This window comes from Tachypleus tridentatus, chromosome 6, assembly GCF_004210375.1.
Source record: "Tachypleus tridentatus isolate NWPU-2018 chromosome 6, ASM421037v1, whole genome shotgun sequence".
Taxonomy (NCBI): Eukaryota; Metazoa; Arthropoda; class Merostomata; order Xiphosura; family Limulidae; genus Tachypleus; species Tachypleus tridentatus.
Window position 1 is genome coordinate 83721787 of NC_134830.1, and position 16077 is coordinate 83737863.

Here is a 16077-nt window from a genome sequence, read left to right on the forward strand (position 1 = left end):
CAGTTTTTTTAGTCCCAAAATGTATTTTTTTTATCTAAATTCACGCCCTTGAAGCCATTGTGGTAAGCTTGAGAGCTCAATGCTAAAATTCGAGTTTACATCCTAGGGTGGCCATTCTGCAAATTTATGCTTAAACAAAACAAACTTACACTTACCGCCCTGGTGTTTATTTGAAGAGGCGGGACTATGACCTAAACTCAACAAATGAGACGAATGAATAAAGGAGAATGTTGTACATCAACAACCAATCAAAATTTTCTCGTATAACGATGGTTTATTATAGCTGACTTATCAGAAAAAATCTTACAGATTATATTTTTCCTACAATTTAACTTCATTTTATTTCCTTTAAAGTTACGAAGTGACATCAATCCATGAGCTGACTAATTCCTGAACGATATTAAACTCAAAAGTAAGTAATTCCAACTTTTATGTGCATGTGGGTACTTTTGTTGTTTATTAAACACAACAAATGTTATGTACATTGCGAAAAACTGCCAATTAAAAACGATACTGTATACCATACATGTAATATAAGCACAATATATACATGTTGACAGTTTTTATTTTAAATGTTAATTTACCTTTAATATACTTTTCAGTTATTTTATAGAAAAATTAACGTTTTTCTTGCTTCTAGTACAACTATTAATCATTCATGTCTGTTGGAAAAGTATGTGCAAAGCTTCATATACAGCAATAATTTGTCACATGGTGTTGTCACAGTTAAGCTGTATGATGCCTTTTGAGTTATACTTCGTATAACGGTGAAAAGTGTACTAGTTTTACTAATATGCATCAGAAACGTCATGATTTTAAATTAATTGATGATTTCGTCTTACATTACAATTTGTACTTGGAATAAAACGTTTGGAAACTAGTGGTGTTTAATTTAAAGCTCAAGATTTAACAGCCACGAAGATTACAAATAACAAAAATCATAACTACTTTACCCATCTAAAAGTAAAGATACGTTTTTCTTCGCACATACCACGATGAATAAATTATTAATCAAAAAAACGTAACTGAAAATTTCTAAAGCTCGTGTGAATAGTTAAAAAAAATCGATACTATTTTCGTCTAATGAAGCCCCTTGTTAAATATTCAAAGCTCTCGTTTGTTACAATATAGTAGAACAATAACATCTAAGATTAGTTGTTTTCTGTAATATTCATTTATTGTATTTTGACTGGTAAGTATGTGCGAGGTTCTCGTTTCAGACCCTACAATTTTTTTATGGATGCGTATTCAAGCTTTTTGCAGCCAATTGCTGTAGTAGGAAGCTCGACTAAATAATTATTTGTTGTTGTTTTGAATTAAGCACAAAGCTACACAATGGACTATCTGTGCTCTGCCCATCACGAGTATCAAAACCCGGTTTTTAGCGTTGTAAGTCCGCAGACATACCGCTGAGCCACTGGTGGGCAAATAATTATTTATAAATAATCAAAATCACAAGTTGTAGCTCGAGAATGAAAGAGACATCATTTCTTTGAAGCAACCTTTTAAAATTGAAAGCATTTTTTTGTATAAAACTCTTCAGATAATGTATTTTATAAATGTTAAAACGACTACAGAAACTGTGGGTATTGATAAGTGAACATACTAATTATAGACTTTTAAAATATTATCTAGATAAATATGATTCAGAATTCGCCGTAAAGCTACACAAGGACTACTTATACATAGCTGTCTCTAATTTTGAAGTGACAGGCTAGTGTGAAGGCAACCATTTTTCTTTAGTTGTTAGAGTAAGTTTGAGCTTGAAGTTTATAGAAACGTTGCTATTCAAAGTAAGTGATTGTGAAGACGACAGTACACGTTTTAGATATGTGCAGTCTCATTAAATCAATGTTTAGCAAAAGTAGATATGACAAACAAAACATAAAAGTTTTGAAAATTTTACGGCTGCAAACATAAGAAAGTTGAGTATCTTTTAAATGTAAAAAACTGTCTTCAATGCTTTTAGTGAAACCGTTACTTTGCTGTATGTTATATAAAATTCTTTATTTTTTAAATACTTTTAACTGTTTTCAAAATAATTTGCCTAAAAATATAACATAATACACTGAAACATATACTTATATATTCATAAGAAGTGTTTCAAATTTTGATTTGCAGTGGGTTGCGCGTTAGCCATCCCTTCAGCCACTGGTGCAACATCTCTCAAGTTTAAGTAAAATATATTACTTCGAAATTCCAATGATAATAAAAAACACTGTTAGCGTATTTTGTGTAATTTTTTTACTGCACTTCAAATGAATGTAAGTAAAACTGGAGAAAAATATAATAATGTGATTACAGTACTGTGTATGTGTAATATCCTGTTTCTGCCTCTATATGTATAGATTACACGATGTAACACAAATTTTGTTCCTGGATGGTATGTGTTATTTCTTAATTGCTTATGTTGTAAAAGTACAGAAAGTAGTCATTATTCTCTTCAAACTTTACTTTTGTGACTTGGATAATGAAATTTAGAAATTAACCCATTTTCTATGTAAAAACGGACAAATTTGCACATTTTAATTTACATAAGATCTGAATAAAACAACATATGAATCAAAATTTACATGTATTTATACTAAAGTTATACAAAAATGAACAAAAATGTTTGGAAGTGACTTGCGACTTGCACACTTTCATTTAACAAATCCCACTCCTTGAGCCTAAATGTCAAAAGCTTGGCATTTGACTTTGTTAGACCAAGATCTCTGATCAAGTCATTGAGGTCTCTTTGGTTGGGGTAGTATGGGTTTCTCTCACCAGCTGCACCTCTGAAATTGTAATCTGGATCTTCAATGTTTACCTCCTCTTCTGATTTGCTGCTCTCTTCTGAGGATGATTGCTTTCTCTCTTGACGAGTGGGTATGTGAGCTAAGGGCAGTGTGGTACTGTGGCGATGGATGATTGAAGGTCCGGATACATGATAGCATATATCTTGTAAGCTCACACATTTTTGGCAAATGCTATCACAGAGTACTTTTTCGCTTGTGTCTTGATAAATTGTCCATATACATAGCAGAATGCGCCTGGAGAACGTTTGCAGCTTCTTGATGCCATCTCTGATAAAATCAGATAGGTCTATGTGTTCACCTAAGCAGCTAGAACTAAACTGAAGTGGTGATTGGTGAGTCCCTGCATATATATATATATATATATTACTATGGAAAGTAATAATTCTAAAAGGTTCTTGAAAATTCTCGTAAGTTCTACAAAATTCTAGAAAACTCTTGTAAGTTCGATGAAATTCTCTATCAGCTATTCAGTAATAAATCTACCTGGAATGTTCTGGAAAAATTGGTAAATTTGAAAATGTCATTACCCCGGTCACAGAATCAAAGTTTGAAAGAAAAATGGGTCTTTAGGCATAAGCAATTGGAAAATAACACTTTTTGTCCAGGAACAAGAAAAAGTAAAAATTTTGTTACATGGTGTTATATATTCACACTGAAATAAAATTAACATTAATTTTCGTTTTTAGAGTCATCAGAAACATTGAAATATCACGTTGATATTTCTTGCAGTGAAATGCATATGTACTGTTTCGAAGCTGTAAGCTACGTTTACATAGAATTAGTTCGTTTGCTTTTCATACATGACAAAGCTGCTAACGCACTCTGTTGCCGTCTCTAATTTTGAACTGCCAAACAGAATGACGGCAACCATCCTGCAGCACCTGCTCTTTGGTTACTGTTTACCAGCAAATATGAAACGTTAACCAACTTTATAATGTCACCACAGCTGAAAAAGCTAGCATATTTGAAGACCGGTTTCAATCGTGACCCGCAGATTCCGAGTCGAATGGAGTGCCCTTTCCACAGCAGGCAACGCCAATTCGGTATTACGCACAAAGATGTTTAGGTTTGATATTATTCCTCACAAAAAGTAAGACTATCGGACTCAGCCATTAGCTTTCATTTTTGTTTACTGTAAATCTCATGAACAACCTGGGTCAAATTCAAGTTTCTGAATGACTTTATGATAAGATTGAGTTTTTCTTATATATGTATAAACGGCATGTATGTTTATAGAAAGCACTATGTAAAGGAGCGAATAACGTTTTGACCTTCTTCAGTCATCGTTAGTTTCATAAAGAAAGAGGTAACTGACCACATGTTTGAAGGCGGTTGTATAACTGAGTGTAGGAATGTAGAGAGCGTGCTTAGATGTTGAATATATTTATTAATATAGGTATAAAGGTGTTTCTTTGTATTGGTTTATTTTAGGCTTGAGTATGTATAAGTAAGGCTTCTTTAATTTTGCGTTTGTTTATGTTTGTTTCTTTATTTAGTATTTGGGTATTTTCTATGGTTATGTTGCTTTTATTTGATTTGCAGTGTTCAAAAACGTGCGAAGGTGACTTTTTGTGTTCTTTGATTCTGGTTTCCATTTTTCTACTTGTTTCTCCAATATAGCAGTTGTGTCAGTTATCACATTGTATTTTATAAATAATGTTGGTGTGGTGTTTGTCAGTGTAGTTTTTACATAGTATAGACCTCAGTTTTGTGCCTGGTTTTTGAATAAATTTGGTATTAACTGGAATGTCACATTTTGTTACTAGTTCTTGCCAAATGTTGGTTATTTCTGTGCTGATGTCGGGAATATATGTTATGCAGCAGTATATGGTTTAGTGATTTTTTAATTTGTGGGATATATTTACTTTTGTTAGTTGATTTTGCTTTTTTGTCTCGATGTGTGCGTATAATGTTTTCTACGGTTTGTGGAGGAAACTTTGTTGATGTTGATGAAGTGTCGCTTTATTTTGTGTAATTCATCGTGAATTTTATTTGGTGAGCATAGTTTTATGGCTGTGGTTGTTTGGTTTCTTAGTATGTTGAGTTTTTGATTTGTTTCATGTGCTGAGTCCCAAGGAATGTATGATCCAGTATGAACCTAAACCATCAACTGGCATGCTGCATTAAACCAGAGATTTACAGACTTATACAACGAAACATAAACAAAATCAACACTAAGAATGACAGGGACAAAAAGATCTGCCACAACAAAAACTAGAAAAACTAAGATGCAAACAACACAAAAGACACCAACACGACAAACCGTTGACTAACCTCATAATTAACATATCCGACCGACAAGTAAACACAGACGAGATACATCTGCTTAACAAAGGACTCAACTTTGCAGTAGCACCGTGGTGCATCGCAACCTTAGAAATTAAAGCATGTTGAGAAAACCTAGCCAGGAGACTTGTGATACTTCCCACAGAAAACAAAAACAACCAACAGAAAGAAGACAACTTCGACAATTCTATTGACATCCAATAGCCAAACTTCCCAGGAAAAAAATTTAAAATTTTTATTTTCCAGAATCACCTAAAGACAACATCTTAAACGATTTTTTCAAAGAATTTTCTCACAAAACCATCAACATAATTTCACAAAACAGAAAACTATAAAACAACCTTACAAAAAGAGACATTAATTCCATAAAAACCTAAAACAAGACAAAACATTAACATTCTAAAAGTAGATAATGAATACTAATGAATACATCAAAAAAATGAAGAATATTCTATCAGACATAAACAAATTTGAATAAATACTCACAAATCCAACAAAGACGCACGAAACGCAACAAAATAAAATGCTACTAAAAATGAAAAAAATCCAATACAATTTCAAAAACACTTTATTTCTACCTACGTAAGACCAACTCACGCACACCACAAATATACGGGATCCCCAAACCTCATAAACCAGATTGTCCACTACGACCAATAATGTCCACATATGAATCGTTTACTTACAATCTTGGTAAATACATAGCATGGGCTTTCTCCAAATATATGACATCAGCCATCTCATGCATCAAAGACTTTTTTAATTTCAAATCTAACCTTAATCAACTTAATCACAAAGCCTTAATGGACAGTTTCGATGTTATATCCCACTTCACGGAAGTCTCAACCGCTGAAGCTTGCAAGATAGCCTTAAAGCTCTATATCCGAGACTGTAACCCGTCAATAGACATTCCCAGCAACCAGTTAGCAACCCTCACAGAATTCACCACGATGAAGACAAACTTCATGTTCAACAACCACAACTATATACAAACAAATGGCCTAAGCTTGGGCAATCCAGTATCACCAGTTTTAGCCAATATTTTTATGACACAAGTTGAAACACAAGCAATTAACACAGCATTACATCCACTACTATATTTGTACAGATATGTAGACGACACGATTGCGGGATTCACATCTACAGAACACACACTTAATTTTTTTAATCACATTAATTTTATACATCCCAACATTAACTTCACATGTGAACAGGAAGAAAGCAATAAAATATCATTTCTTAACCTCAAAATTACAAGACTCGATACACAATTTAAAACAGGAATCCACCGAAAAATCATCCATACTGGACTATACATTCCTTGGGACTCAGCACATGAAATAAAACAAAAAACTCAACATACTAAGAAACCAAATAATAACAGCCATAAAACTATGCTCACCAGATAAAATTAACGACGAATTAAACAAAATGGGCCTGGCATGGCCAAGCGCGTAAGGCGTGCGACTCGTAATATGAGGGTCGCGGGTTCGCGCCCGCGTCGCGCTAAACATGCTCGCCCTCCCAGCCGTGGGGGCGTATAATGTTACGTTCAATCCCACTATTCGTTGGTAAAAGAGTAGCCCAAGGGTTGGCGGTGGGTGGTGATGACTAGCTGCCTTCCCTCTAGTCTTACACTGCTAAATTAGGGACGGCTAGCACAGATAGCCCTCGAGTAGCTTTGTGCGAAATTCCAAAAATACAAACAAACAAAACAATTAAACAAAATAAAACAATACTTCATCAACATCAATAAGTTTCCTCCACAAACCGTAGAAAACATTATACGCACACACCTAGACAGAAAGCAAAATCAACTAACAAAAGTCAATATATCTCACGAATCAAAAACTCACGAAACCATATACTGCTGCATACCATATATTCCCGACATCAGCAGAAGAATAACTAACATTTGGCAAAAACTAGTAACAAAATGTGACATTCCAGTTAATACCAAATTTATTTCAAAACCAGCAGCAAAACTGAGGTCTACACTTTATAAAAACCACACTGACAAAGATTACACCAACATTATTTATAAAAAACAATCTGTTAACTGCCACGACTTCTATATTGGGAGAAACAAGTAGAAAAATGGAAACCAGATTCAAAGAACATAAGTCACCTTCACACGTTTTCGAACACTGCAAGTCAAATAAAGAAACAAACATAAACAAACGCAAAAATTAAAGAATCCTTACTTTTACCTCAACTCAAGCCCAAAATAAACCAATACAAAGGAACACGTTTATACCTATATTAATAAATATATTCAACATCTAAGCACGCCCTCCACATTCCTACACTCAGTTACACAACCGCCTTCAAACATGTGGTCAGTTATCTCTTTATTTCTTTGTGAACCTGACGATGACTGAAGAAGGTCAAAACGTTGTTCGCTTCTCTACTTAATACTTTCTCTAACCATACCAGCCGTTTTTCATATATAATTTTCTCTACAAGTTGGTTTTCTCGTCATCACGGATTGAGTTATTCTTATTCTTAATTCAGCTAAATGCAAACCACTTAAGAAGCGTAACAATAAAGTATTTGTATGTCTAGTGCCTGTAGCATTTTCAAAACTAGATATGGCTTGATGTTTGAAGTCTTGGGTTGCGGATCAAAAGGTCCAAGGCTCAAGTCGTAAATTAATGCCGCACACTCTTCGCACTTTCCATTGTGGGGACGTTATATCTATAGCAATCTATAAAATTCGGTTAAGAAAAACTACGTCAGAAGTGGGCGATCCTTAGTGCTTTCCTTATCTCTGGTTATCATTTGTAAATTTGAGGTAGTTATACCTAAACTTTAATGGATTTTACCTTACCGTGTGGCCCAGTGTTGCATGAGATACTTTGGAAGCTGAAAAGAGCAATACCAGGTACCAATACTAAAAATAACTTTAAAATTCTTGAAATGCTATCCATGTATGTGAATGCAATGTGGAAAGATCGTATCAGTAAAATGAAATTAGTGTTTATTTCTATTTCATTAATACTAAATCTTAAGAAGAACAAATCAATAATTAGAAAACACAATAATCTCAAAACGATTTTTATACGATTTTCCCCTTAGAAAATATTCATAAAACTAGTATGTTCAGCTATAGGTTTAAATTAAAAAGTATGTCCACACACTTAATGAAAAGCCAATGTTGTTTTGGCCTTCATATATTTTCAAAACACTCAAACAGTCGCTGAATTGTTACAGTAATATATCATGAGAACCCATCAATGAATATTTAGATATAGAGGGAAGTGGGTCGGTATTTATTTGTCCTCTGCCTTCACCCCTGTTTCCATCCCCGTATTGTATTGTGTTCTTTTGTCTTTTTCAGGGTGTGTATGTTTTCCTTGATACGTACTATGTTAATCCGAAAATGGCCCAAGAAGGTCGAAACGTTGTTCTCTGCTTTATTAGCAGAAGTGTAAATGCCCATACCAGCTGTCCTGAGATACAAAGTGTATGTCTGTTTAAAATAATAGGATTGCGATTCTAAAGCTAATGTTGGTACTATCCAGTTTCACATTCTTACTTACTGTTGTTTTTTGGTTTGTATTAACAAAACTTCATGATATCTAATCAAAAAACACACTAAAAACGTGCGGCCACCATTTTGCATTTATTTATTTTCAGTGAGATTTGAAGTTTAATCGTCTCGTCACAGAATGTTTTGTTTCCGGAAGTCTATCATTAAGTATTTTTAAATAAAATAATGGAACTGTTACGGCAGATTTCTTCTTTGTTACATAAACAATAACCATATGATATCTACTTTTCTACTACGGCTTTGACAACCTGAATATGAGCAGGTTGTTGAATATCTGATTTAATAAATTCTTCTCTTCTACATGTATGTAAATTAAACAGGATAAACAATGTATCATATATGCATTCTGTTCATACACTGTTTTAAATAAAATTATCCAGCTGCGTTAAAGTCAAATTCTGCCCCTTGTATGCTAGATTATTTTGAATGTGTTTCGACGTAACCACAACAAGTGATTCGGTTGTATATAAGCAGTAAAAGTTCTTGACCAATTCGACTGTCGAACCTGAAAAAAAACATTGAGAGGTTTAAATGTTAAGTTTCACTAATAGCATTGGTAGGGAAGAACATTGTATGCTTGCTCATGTCTTTGATTTAAACTGACAAATAAGAGCCATTTATTTGTAGTTCAGCTAACTACAAACTTTTGAAGCACTATATGACTCATTACTTTTCTTATCCAAATGAATATGATGTGAAAGACCAATAGAGGCAGAAAATATGGGTAGCGCGAAAATTGCATATAAACATTAGGAAAGTCTAGTGAACAGTGTGTGTGTTTTTTTTTATAGCAAAGCCACATCGGGCAATCTGCTGAGTCCACCGAAGGGAATCAAGCTCCTGATTTTAGTGTTCTAAATACGTAAACTTACACTGTGCCAGCGGGGTACCCAGTAAACAGAGTTTGCAGGACTCTTGCGTTAAAGTGATTTTTATTAGCGTTTTCAGATGAAGAGAATTTTTTCTTAGTCTTACATTTCTTTCTGAAGTTCTTTAGGCTTACTCGTGTTTATATGACTCTATTAAAAACATAACACTTTCTATCATGATATTTTGTTTTAGTCTTATAGTTTCTGTGTAAAATATTAATTTCTAGAACTTTTGGTATTTTTTCTATTCGTTGAATTTCTAATACATTTTTAGTATCAGTGTGTTTTCTTATAGCAAAGCCACATCGGGCTATCTGCTGAGCCCACCGAGGGGAATCGAACCGCTGATTTCAGCGTTGTAAATCCGGAGACATACCGCTGTACTAGCAGCGGGCTTTTAGTATCAGTAATAATTTATGCTCAGAAGTGAGCTAGCTATATATATATATATATGACCTTATAAAGTAGCCTATAAATAAATAAACCAATGTTACAATACGCAATAAAACTAAGTTATATAAGAGTTAGAATGGATTAAATCATCATTTATTATTAATGATGTTTTTGCTTTATTAAATGTTTCTTCTTTGCTTCAATTGGCTCAATATTTTGAAATCCTCTTACTCCAAATTATTTTTACTTTATGGCACTCTTGTTTTTTTACAAATATACAATTATAACACAAGTAGTGCTCCACCAACGGCTAAAGAAAATTATTCTCCCATAATTCAGGATAATTTGTATGATACAAATATCATCACTATCCTGGTATGGGAGCGTAACTGAAAGTTATGTTTTCCTGAAACAGGAAATGCTAGCTCGATAGTCTGTATAGTTTTCGTCGAGTTTACATGTTTCAAGAACTTTGAATTTCCGTCAACATGTTACTTCATGTTTTAGTGGGTGGAAAAACATTGACCAAGTTTTTATTTGATTGGGACACGGTATCTTGCGCAAAGAGCCTTATATTAGCTTATTGGATTCACTATGATTCAACTACAACACAAATAAATGATGCATTATCCTTTTCAAGTCCATCTTAGCTCATGCTTCGTGGAAAGGCCATGAATGTATAGAATGTGGGAGCCAAGATGCGTTCTAATGGATTCCGTTCTTGTTACTTTAAATCATTATGTCGTCAAGAGGAGTTTACCTCTTAATTTCGATTCATTTTATCCAGAGTGGAAAGTACAGAAGTTAAATCTGTGATCAGTTATTAAATGAAGAAGTACACACCAGTCTACACAAATGATTGAGAACATTCTTGCAATACTTCATTATTCTGCTTTTTGGTTCTCTAACTAGAGAATAGTTTGAAGACAGGTTATAAATAATTATGTAATTCTGAAGTTTATATCTGAATATAGAGGAGAGAAAGATGCCCAGCAGTTTCTGTATCAAAATAAAAACAAATATCACAGTCATTCAGAATTGACACTGATTTAATCAAGAGATTCTGCGGGGAATATGATGACAGTAAGTTCTCACTACAACTGCTATGCAATAAACAGAAGAAACCTAAAGGTTTTTTTTGGTGGGGATTCAAAAGAACAGACACAAAACAGTTCGAAAAATAATAAATCATATGTTTCATACGAGAATAGAGCTTATTTCGCTAATTTTATTTTTAAACACTATATTCTTTATTTAAAACCTTAGGAGTTTTCCGTGATGTAGAGTATATAATGTATTTCAGTTACACTATGTATGTCATATCCATTGCAGAATACATTGTTTAAAAATAAAATAAACATTACATTATCGTCTTTTGACAAATTTAATTTATTATAATACGATTCTCTCGCAAAAGTCATTCATACCGTAACAAACGTTACTCTTTTTGTTCAGATAGAATTGCAATCTTTTAATACATTTTTCAAAACACATGTTTTTGATCGCAAGATTCTTTTACTGTTGCATGTTTAACTGTTTAAACTAGATTTTGCAAATTCATTTCTAAGCACTGCATATTAAGCATGTTTGCTAGAATAGTTTATATTTTTATTTTACATACTTGCTTCTTTTTTTATCGGTAGGAATTTGACCTACAATGAGACCACAAATTACAGTGCTCAGCAACATTTTTCAAATTCCGCCATCAGGTGTCTCTCTACAATGGTGTAAGGTAAGAAATCAATTGATTGTGCAATATTTTATATTATATAAAAACATTAACTAATATAAGTCCACATACAATTAGAAAGAGAGAAAATAAAACAGTCAGAATCATCACGTATTATATATTTCATCTGTAATATGTTATACAAGTCACGAAAGTAATGATTGATTGTTTGTTTGTAATTAAGCATAAAGCTGCACAATAGGCTACCTGTGTTCTGCCCACCACGGGTATCGAAACCGTATCAGAAAAGTACGTGAATATCCCCTTAAGCATTAAGTGTAAGGATATTTAGAGCTAAAAATCATATTTCGGTACTCGCGGTAGGCACAATACAAATAGCCCATTGTGTAACCTTGTGTTTCGTAATAAACGGTCACACGTAAATAGAATATCCCTAATTTTAATATTATTTTACGTTATACTAACAGTTTTTACTTTTCCTGTTATAAATGGTATATGAACTGTCTGCAGTTGAATTACATGTTAGCAATGTTGTGTATTATAATTTATCTCGGACGAGTCTCCGATTTGTTATATTACGTATGTTACGTGTTACAATTTCAAATAGCCTGAAATTTTAATTTTGATTTAGAAGATAACTGAATGGCGATATATATCAAATTTATGATATTTACCAACGAGGTTGATACACACAACTTTCTTTCTTAGCAAAAATATATTTTAATATAAAGTAACAATTCAGTTTATAAACTTACAAATAACACTGAGTGTTCTATCTAATCAGGAACTGCATATTTTATCGATGGTTTACGGAGAGTGAGTTGATTTATATTGATATACAGATACACTTCACTTGACGGCTACTGAGGCATCTAAGCTTTTTACCGATGACAATATATAATGTCCCTGTAGAAATACTGGTCATATATTTGTAATTTCTCGATTGATAGGCGTTTATCACATTCATAGCTTCCGAGCTCTTTATCATACTTACTATAGCGACCCGACAATATTATATTGTATCCCCGCGTGTTGTGATGACTATTTTTCATACTCATTAGGCGAGATTTCCGAAAATTCATTTGGCAATAATACTGGCTTTTGCGTATATATATATACATTATTGATTCTTGCGCACGAAAATCTTCTACAAATTTAAAGAACAAGCGTAACTGACGCATTACGCATTTAACAGTATAGGTTACATACAATTCTAAATACATATTTAACCAGAAACAAATATCAACATTGAAATAAATATATTATAGAAAATCTGTTACAGCATGAGCGATAATACTCATATTATACACTCTAAAACATTGTTTATTTTATTTTTAAACACTACAACTGTATTATATTATATGACAACTAATTTAATATCACACACATATCTAGCTTTATGCTTAATTCAGGTGGTTCGCGTGTAATATTTAGCCGCGGCATAGTGACTCATAGAATGACTCTGAATTTTTCAAGTTCAAACTTTGGTTCATAACTCTGTTATACCTTAACCCAGTGGTTCCCAAACTGGGGGTAAATTACCCCCTGGGGTTAATTTAACAATTTATCGGGGGTAATGGAGGGGTGACAGAAAAAAAGTTAAAATTCTGAAAATCAAGAAAACATTGAGGTAGCTGGTATTAGGATTAATGTTAACTTAGTCTTAGTATGTAAAGTTGTAAATTAAACCTATTTTAAGTATGTAATAAAGTTAAACCAAATAACAATAAACATCAAAAACTAATATACAGCAGTAGAAAAGAAAAAATATGTATCTAAGTGTGTGGTAACCTAAAAGTATTTTGACAAGTATGCTTCAGAACACAAGTCACTCAGTAACCCTGATGACTCATCGACGTGTCCAGTACGCGTCACTCACTGCCTGAGGTTGCCTCTATTTCACACTGTCAGTTTCTATGTGAGCATCAGCCGATGTAGACAAAACCTGGTATGTATGTGTACTGCCCTGTGCAGTATAGTTAGTATTTACCTACTATTACATCATTCCTATGCTGAATAAGCTCTTTTAATGCTATCTAGAATGCCATGAAAAATAAATAATAAGTTCACATTGTTCACACTTTTTTATGCAGTTTTTCTTTTTCCTTTTCTGAAGATTAAACAATAAAATGTCTAAAAAGCGCACCTACTCTGACGCCTTTCTTCGCTATGGCATTGTGAATTTACCTTCTGGTGGAGAGGATCGGCCACAATGTGTAGTATGTCACAAAGTGTTGACAAATGAAAGCCTCAAGCCATCAAAACTCTCAGCTCACCTCCAGAAGTGCCATCCAAATCTTCAAAATGAGGATCAGGCTTATTTTCAGCGCCGGGCTGTAGCACTGAAGAATATCCAGTTCGGTTCATCTGGAATTCAAGCCCAAAAGCTTCAAGCTGCGGTCGAAGCATCTTACTTTGTTGCATATAAAGTTGCCGAACAACAAAATGCCACACCATTGCAGAGAATCTGATTATGCCTTGTGCATACGAGATGGTAAGCAAGGTATGTGGGGAGGATCAAGCAGAAGAAACTGAGTGTCATATCTCTATCAAACAACACAATCCGCCGACGAGTCGATGACATGGCATCAGATATTCTGTTCCAAGTTACAACAGAGATCAAGGAAAGCTCATATAGCAAATTCTCCTTGCAATTTGATGAATCGTGTGACGTAGCCAGTTGTGCTGTTCTCCTTGGGTTCGTTCGTTACGTCCACCAGGACAAGATCAAAGAAGAGTTCCTATTATGCGAAGATCTGCTGACAACCATGAAGGGAGAAGATATCTTCAATATCATCAACAGTTTCTTTACCACGAATGGATTGGATTGGAACAGCGTTCAACAGGTAGGGAGAGATGTTTATATAAAGTCTAGATTAGTATAAATACAATGAATTACATGGCATATAGTCATATAGTTTTATTTATTGTACAAGTAGCTGTAGTGTAGCTAATATTTTATACATAATTCACAAAAAAGTATCGTGCTTGTCGTACTGAAATACTAAAGTATCAAAATAAATTAAATTAAATTAAAACCATATAATTATAACGCAAAAGATAAGTAAGAATGACTGACTGACGCAATCTATAATACTTTTTCTTTTTTAATCTAGGTCTCCGTCGATGGAGCACCGTCGATGATGGGTCGTAATCGTGGATTACGGGGCCTCATACAAGCTGTGAATCCAGAAACTTCTGTAGATCATTGCATCATTCATCGGTACTCTCTTGGATCAAAAAGCCTGCCTGGTAATCTGAAATTAGTGTTTGAAGATGTGTTGAAAATCGTCAATTTCATCAAGTCCAGGGATGTGAATTTGCGCATATTCAGGGAGCTGTGCAAGGAAATGGGAGAGCAGTATCAAGTTCTGCTCTACCACACCGATGTTCGCTGGTTGTCACGAGGCAAGGTTGTACGTCGAGTCATTGAGCTCCGAACGGCTCTTCAGGAATTTCTGAAACAAGAAGAATCTCCTTTTGCTACCAAGTTCACTGATAAGGAGTGGCTTGCTCGACTTTGTTACTTGGCTGACATATTTGCGGAGCTGAACAGTGATAATCTGCAACTCCAGGGCCAAAACACGACTGTCATTGATGCCCATCACACTGTGACTGCATTTCTGGGAAAACTGAGACTCTGGATTTGACGCTTGGAGAAAGGAGTGATCGCTCAGTTTCCCACCCTAGACCAGTTTGTTGAGGAGAATAGTTATGATACTGGATCATGTTTACAGACCATCAACATTCAGTGGATCATTCATCCCTTTTCTGTACCTGATGAGGCCATTCATGATGATGATTTCCCTGCAAAGGAGGAGTGGATCACAATGCGAGCAAATGAAGCCTTGAAAGTCAAATTCCAAAACCAAAATTCAGATTCCTTTTGGATTTCACAACTAGCTGACTCGCCAACTCTGTCCAAAAGAGCCTTGAAGTTGTTGGTATCATTCTCAACAAAGTATCTGTGCGAGAAGGGGTTCTCAACCGTGCTGGGGATGAAAACAAAAAAGAGGACTCGCTTGAATGTTGCAAACGATGCCAGGCTGGCACTTTCAACCACAAAGCCAAGAATTCCTAAACTAGCTTCAAGTATGCAACTCCATCCATCCCACTGATGTTCTTGACATCTTTGGCAATATTCATTAGAAATGCACAATGATCAAATACAATAATTAAAAGTGTAATTCAGTGTAAATAAATTATATAAATAAATTGTAAATAAATAAAGTGTAATAAATAAAGTGCAATATATCTCTAGTTTAATTTAGCCATATATATCAATGTTGAAAACATTTTGTGAAAGGGGTAACATGCTTAATGTGGCATGTTAAATTGGGTAACAAGCTGAAAAAGTTTGGGAACCACTGCCTTAACCGATTTGAGGTATAATTACAGTTTTGCACTCAAGAGATCAGGGGCGTAGATCCTGGGGTGATGGGAATACATCCCCCCTTCATATTAGGTGAGGGGGTGTTATGCATACAA

General features: G+C 34.2%; 2 protein-coding genes across 2 annotated transcripts in view; both read left to right on the top strand.

Moving 5' to 3' along the window:
- Positions 1-316: 316 nt before the first annotated feature.
- Positions 317-16077, top strand: part of LOC143252932 (lysosomal cholesterol signaling protein-like) — a 94554-nt gene continuing 78793 nt past the window's right edge. The window contains exons 1-2 of the mRNA XM_076505823.1: positions 317-412; positions 11543-11631. Of these exons, the coding sequence (XP_076361938.1) occupies positions 11557-11631 (75 nt within the window). The 5' untranslated portion in view covers positions 317-412; positions 11543-11556. The remainder of the gene's footprint in view (positions 413-11542; positions 11632-16077) is intronic.
- LOC143252931 (zinc finger BED domain-containing protein 5-like) lies at positions 14121-15949 on the top strand. Its single transcript, XM_076505822.1, has 2 exons — positions 14121-14435; positions 14706-15949. The coding sequence occupies exons 1-2, from the start codon at positions 14172-14174 to the stop codon at positions 15237-15239; spliced, it is 798 nt and encodes a 265-aa protein (XP_076361937.1). The 5' UTR covers positions 14121-14171; the 3' UTR covers positions 15240-15949.

Coding starts and splice junctions, on each gene's coding strand:
- LOC143252931 (XM_076505822.1), top strand. CDS start 14,172: ATGGCATCAGATATTCTGTTCCAAGTTACAACAGAGATCAAGGAAAGC. Junction 14,436..14,705: donor ATTGGAACAGCGTTCAACAG/GTAGGGAGAGAT, acceptor TTTTTAATCTAG/GTCTCCGTCGATGGAGCACC.